Source organism: Dysidea avara, chromosome 5 (assembly GCF_963678975.1).
Source record: "Dysidea avara chromosome 5, odDysAvar1.4, whole genome shotgun sequence".
Classification (NCBI taxonomy): domain Eukaryota; kingdom Metazoa; phylum Porifera; class Demospongiae; order Dictyoceratida; family Dysideidae; genus Dysidea; species Dysidea avara.
Genome location: NC_089276.1, coordinates 11,018,154 through 11,024,858, shown reverse-complemented (window position 1 = coordinate 11,024,858; position 6,705 = coordinate 11,018,154). Strand labels below are relative to the sequence as shown.

The 6,705-nt window shown below is 37.8% G+C and overlaps 1 protein-coding gene across 1 annotated transcript; it reads right to left on the bottom strand.

Moving 5' to 3' along the window:
- Nucleotides 1-282: 282 nt before the first annotated feature.
- On the bottom strand, nt 283-1,221 carry LOC136254991 (zinc finger Ran-binding domain-containing protein 2-like). Its single transcript, XM_066047712.1, has 4 exons — nt 974-1,221; nt 839-921; nt 710-789; nt 283-345 (listed from the first exon to the last, which is right to left on the bottom strand). Exons 1-4 carry the CDS (start codon nt 1,219-1,221, stop codon nt 283-285), a joined length of 474 nt encoding a protein of 157 aa, XP_065903784.1.
- Nucleotides 1,222-6,705: the final 5,484 nt, after the last annotated feature.

Sequence of the window (6,705 nt, the reverse complement as noted above, 5' to 3'; positions counted from 1 at the left end):
GATATTATTTACAATACAATAGTTACACTTTGATTGAGTCAAGTAATCAACTGCTAACGTATTCAAAGATGACTACTTTCAAGCTCATTAATTAGGTAATTAATTGCGTGGGAGGATGATAGTTCTACAATTGCTGTCCCACAAGCCTAGAGTTATAAAACGTAAATAACTTGGCAACAACATTTTTAGCAAACCTACAGCAATATTGATTGATAATAAATTGTAGCTGTAATTATCATATAACGATAATGATTTTTGATTGTGAGTATCAAACTATCGATATTATTCCTTAGCACTAGTCAATGGATCATGTGATAAACACGCCCACTTCAGTTTCAGTAGATACTTTGGGAAGAGTAATAGAGCAAAATCACACTAAATATCTTGTAATACATATTTCTTGTGATCAAAAGATCTTTTACCTAACACACCATGAGCTCATGTGTGTGAAAAGCTAAACATTTCAACCATTTATGGAAAATCTTGTTGTCATGGCATCATGCAAGCCGTACAATACCTAGCTCATTTCACCACAGGGAAATCCCCTCACAGTGACTTGGAGGAGTGTCTTGCACCTTTATTTTGCATTAATATCAGAGGCATTTTAACTGATAAGTGTAGAATGATGATACCACAATAATCATGATAAGAGATATACATTATGATAGACTGATAGTTGAGAACAATCAAAACTATAGTTGACGATTACCTCATCAAGTTCCCCATCAGAATCATCACGATCTTTGTATTCCACTATCTCATCTCTCTCATTGTAGCCACCTCCAAATCCTAATTAATGTTATGCAACTAATCACCATAGCAACACCAGTACACTAACCTGTCCTAGCCTCTACCTTGCCAAATTTTGGCTCATTACAAACATTGCAGGTATTACGACGAGCCCAGTTGACATTGCCGCATCTGTAGCAGCAATAAGGCACGTGATATCACATTATTATAGGGACACGCCCACTTTGAACATTGCCAATCCTCAGCGCTAAATAGCCCGCCACTTTTAGCCGCTGCTGACTTGCCAATCTCTGAGCCTGTTTTCTTAAATATGTCCACTTTACCTTTTTCTGCATCACGTGAACAACAAGCAAATAGAGCAGATGCAAACAACCGGCAAACTATTAAAACCTTTCCCACATCTGTTACAACGTGACCTCCACGTGAAGTTGATGTTTCCACAACTAGTAGAAAAAGGCGCCTAACACACATCACTAACAATGTTAACAAGTTGTTTGCCTATCACCACAAGGCCTCTTGTCTTCTGTGAAACTTGTTTAATGATATAAAACCTAGCGCTAGTGTAAGTGGGACAAATATCTAAAAGAGCCAAAAATGCCAATCTCAACATTATGAGTCAATTTTCAGGCAACACAAATACCAGCTGACCACACTAAGAAGGCCACATAAGTAAGGAAATGTTAAACACTATCACTTTACCAGTTGGGTATTGTGAAGGGGAACACAGAGGGGATTTTGCGGTCAGCAAAGTCTGACCTGACACTCACATGCACACTATGAACTACATAACCACATAGTATACAAAGACTGCATGACAAATACGTACCTATATATCACTAGTACTTCTTTTACTGCATAAGTGTCTAGCTAGGATGGATTGCAATGAAAAATTATGTACAAACATTTTTGGCATAAGTTAATACACTATGCAAGGCAATCATTAAATACATTGTCTGCTTTAAACTTTGTCCAGTCATTTTATGCACACAAACAATATGCAAATAATTAGCTATGCTTGACAACATTGATTTGATATTTCTGCTATTAATCCGAAGTCGTATAACCTTTTACAATGTTGTGTAGTAGATGTTCACACTCCTATACAGCCTCTGATACAGCTATGTACATATGTAAGTTGCTTTGGCACATTATACATTGGGAAATTATAGGGTTTCCTTAATAACAATGTCAGTTGATTGTCCAAAGCAACTTTAAATTACTGAAGTATATTTTGTAAACAGTGAATTATACCTATGGCTGCACATGTATTACATTTTTATCATTGATATACTGTTGTAGATGTAGCTACATACATTGCAGGAGATAAACTAATCCAGTTGGTGACAGTTTCCTTTTAACAATGCATGAAAAATTACATATTGAGAACCTTAACATTAATTATGCTTGTTTGTTTGATTGTACTGGGCAGTCACTTATGGATCATATACATGCATTCCCATGTATATAGGGCAATTAAATAGCTTGTGAACAAATAGAATGTAGCATAAAGTGAAGTTGCCCCAATGGTATACAGTTACTAACAGTACATCTTTTTTCAGTAGTGTACATATATACTGTTAGCCTAAATATTTTAAGGGAATACAAGTTTTGCTGATTTCAAGGGTGAAAATTTTGTCCTTGAAATATTTGCACCTTACATTATAGTCTATTACATTTTTTAACTGTTTGAAAATTCACAACAAAATTTTTAAACAAAATTTCTCCCTCAAAAATATTGCCCATCGAAATATTTAGGCTATATATATCTAATCAAAAACAGCCAAGCTGTAAAAAAAGGTGCGGCCCCCATAAAGGCCATGGTGAAAAAAGATGTGAAATCCAAGGTGGCGGCCAAGAAATGGCTGTGATGGTAGGTTAATGGTTACATTTTAATAACAACAATTCAGGTGAATTTGGTGCCAAGACCAAGCGGCACAAAATTCACCTGAATTTCCGTTATTAAAATGTAACCATTAACCTACCATCACAGCCATTTCTTGGCCGCCACCTTGGATTTCACATCTTTTTTCACCATGGCCTTTATGGGGGCCGCACCTTTTTTTACAGCTTGGCTGTTTTTGATTAGATATCACTTCTTTTTGTATTTGTATACTGCAAAGCCGGCCTATGGCTGGCTTTGGGGCTTTTTTAACCCATGTGTTTTTTTCTTTACCACAGGAAGAAGAAATGAACTTAAAGAAGAATTTTAGTACTTCAATTATTTTTGATTTTATTAGTAATTATACAAATTATATACATGTATTTATTATATGCGCATTATTCCCCACAGGATTTGTTTTGCAGCTGATCTCTCTACTGGGTGACTTGAAATGTAGCTGAACTATATACAGGATGGTTTCTTTGTAGCTGAACTCTCTGTAACAGGTGATTTGTTTGCAGCTAAACTCTCTACATGGTGGTGTCTTTATAGCTGAACTCTCTACATGATGGTTTCTTTGTAGCTGAACTCTCTATAAGGTGACTTCGTCTAGCTGAACTCTCTACAGGGTGATTTTTTTGTAGCTGAACTCTCTGCAGGGTGATTTGTTTGCAGCTGAATTCTCTACATGATGGTTTCTTTGTAGCTGAACTCTCTACAAGGTGACTTCGTCCAGTTGATCTCTCTACGGGGTGATTTGTTTCTAGCTGAACTCTCTACAGGTGAATTGTTTGCAGCTAAACTCTCTACATGGTGGTTTCTTTGTAGCTGAACTCTCTACAAGGTAACTTCTTCTCTACAGGGTGATTTGTTGTAGTTGAATTCTCTACTAGGTGGTTTGTATGAGGCTGAACTCTCTACATGGCGGTTTCTTTGTAGCTGAACTCTCTACAGAGTGATTTGTTTGCAGCTGAACTCTCTACATGATGGTTTCTTTGTAACTGAACACTCTACAAGGTGACTTCTTCTAGCATGATCTTTCTACAGGGTGAATTGTTGTAGCTGAACTATCTACAAGGTAACTTCTTCTAGCTGATCTCTATACAGGGTGATTTGTTTGTAGTTGAATTCTGTACAGGTGGTTTCTTTGTAGCTGAACTCTGTACATGATGGTTTCTTTGTAGCTAAACTCTTTACAAGGTGACTTCTTCTAGCTGAACTCTCTACGGGGTAATTTCTTTGTAGCTGAACTCTCTATATGATGGTTTCTTTGTAAATGAACTCTCTACAAGGTGAATTCTTCTACCTGATCTGTCTACAGGGTGATTTGTTTGTAACTGAACTCTGTACAAGTGCGTTTTTGTGGGTGATCTCACTGCAGGTTGATTTGTTTGTAGCTGAACTCACTAAAGGGTGATTTTGCTTGTAGCTGAACTCCTTGCATTGTATCTAGTTTCTAGCTGATCTCTCTACAGGGTGATTTGTTTGTAGCTGATCTCTCTACAAGTTGATTTGTGTGTAGCTGATCTCTCTGCAGGTTGATTAATTTGCAGCCGATCTCTCTACAAGGTAATTTGTTTGTAGCTGAACTGTCTATAAAGTGATTTATTTGTAGCTGATCTCTCTGCAGGTTGATTTGTTTTAGCTGAACTCTCTACAGGGTGATTTACTTGTAGCTGAACTCCTTACATTGTGACTAGTTTCTAGCTGATCTCTCTACAGGGTGATTTGTTTGTAGCTGATCTCTCTACAAGTTGATTTGTGTGTAGCTGATCTTTCTACTGGTTGATTTGTTTGTAGCCGATCTCTATACAGGGTAATTTGTTTGTAGCTGAACTCTGTACAAGGTGCTTTTTTGTAGGTGATCTCACTGCAGGTTGATTTGTTTGTAGCTGAACTCACTAAAGGGTGATTTGCTTGTTACTGAACTCCTTACATTGTGTCCAGTTTCTAGCTGATCTCTCTACAGAGTGATTTGTTTGTAGCTGAACTCTCTATAAGGTGATTTATTTGTAGCTGAACTCCTTACATTGTGTGTAGTTTCTAGCTGATCTCTCTACAGGGTGATTTGTTTGTAATTGATCTCTCTACAAGTTGATTTGTGTGTAGCTGATCTCTCTGCAGGTTGATTTGTTTGTAGCCGATCTCTCTATAGGGTAATTTGTTTGTAGCTGAACTCTCTATAAGGTGATTTGTTTGTAATTGATCTCTCTGCAGGTTGATTTGTTTTAGCTGAACTCTCTACAGGCTGATTTGTTTGTAGCCGATCTCTCTACAGGGTAATTTGTTTATAGCTGAACTCTCTACAAGTTGATTTGTATGTAGCTGAACTCTCTGCAGGTTGATTTGTTTGTAGCCGATCTCTCTACAGGGCAATTTGTTTGTAGCTGATCTCTCTACAGGGTGATTTTTTTGTAGCTGACCTCTCTTCAGGGTGATTTGTTTGTAGCTGATCTCTCTACAGGGTGATTTTTTGTAGCTGACCTCTCTTCAGGGTGATTTGTTTCTAGCTGATTGCTCTACAGGTTGATTTGTTTGTAGATGAACTCTCTACAGGGTAATTTGCTTGTAGCTGAACTCCTTACTTTGTGTCTAGTTTGTAGCTGATCTCTCTACAGGGTGATTTGATTGTAGCTGAACTCCTTACATTGTGTGTAGTTTCTAGCTGATCTCTCTACAGGGTGATTTGTTTGTAGCTGATCTCTCTACAAGTTGATTTGTGTGTATATAGCTGATCTCTCTGCAGGTTGATTTTTTTGTAGCCGATCTCTCTACAGATAATCTGTTTGTAGCTGAACTCTCTATAAGGTGATTTGTTTGTAGCTGATCTCTCTGCAGGTTGATTTGTTTTAGCTGAACTCTCTACAGGGTGATTGCTTGTAGCTGAACTCCTTACATTGTGTCTAGTTTCTAGCTGATGTCTCTACAGGGTGATTTTTTGTAGCTGAACTCTCTTCAGGGTGATTTGTTTCTAGCTGATCTCTCTACAGGTAGATTTGTGTTGATTTGTTCATTGCTGATCGCTCTAAAGGTAATTGATTTGTTGCAGTTGAACACCCTGCAAAGTGTTTTGTTTGTAGCTGATCACTCTAAAGGGTAATTTGTTTGTAGCTGAACTCTCTCCACAGTGACTTGTGTGTAGCAGAATTCTGTGTAACTGAATTCTCTAGAGAGTGACTTAATTGTAGCTGAATTCTCTACACAGTGCATGACTTGTTTATAGCTGAACTTTCTTCAGTGTGACTTGTAATGTTCTGAATCTCTATAGTGGTATATTTGCTTAACTCTCCACATGGTGACTGTCTTCTTGCTGAACTGTTTATAAGATTAACTGTTTGCAGCTGAACTCCCTACAGAATAACTTGTGATGTAATAGAATTCTATAATGGAGTAAATAAATTAGCCGAATGCTCTATTAGGGTGACTGTTCTATTAGAGTATCTCGATCTCGCATTTGCTACACGGAGTTGGCTTTCGAATCATAACTCAGTGGTTTGTAATTCGATTCTTCTGTACTACTGCAAGGACTTTCTATGAAGATTATTCCAGCTATACACCGATTTTCAGCTCATTGCTCTAAGCGGTTTGCCTAGTAGGCGTGAAAACTAATACTTTTTTATTCATAAAAATCGATCGCGTAATTGTGACACAGGTTGGGTTTTGAGTCATATCTCCGTGGTCTTTATCTCGATTCCTTTCAAACCACCAAAAGGCACTCCTACGATGGTTACTCCATCTACATAGCAATTTGCAACTCATTCCATGAAGCGGTTTACCCTGTAGGCGTGACAACAAATCGATCTTGTTTTACGCGAATAATCGGTCATAACTCCTGAACCATTCATCGGATTTGTACCAAATTTGATGCTAGGATTCGCCTTTGGACTCCCTTTCTGTGTGCCAAATTTCAAGGCGATCGGAGTACGCGTTTGCTTGTTATAGCAATTTTTGCAAGTGTGCGAAAAGACGAAGAAGAAAAAAAAAACGAAGAAAAAAAACGAAACTTTGGCAGCTCGTATCTCAGAAATGGCTGGAGCGATTTCCTTCAAATTTGGAATGTAGACTCCCTTGGCTGG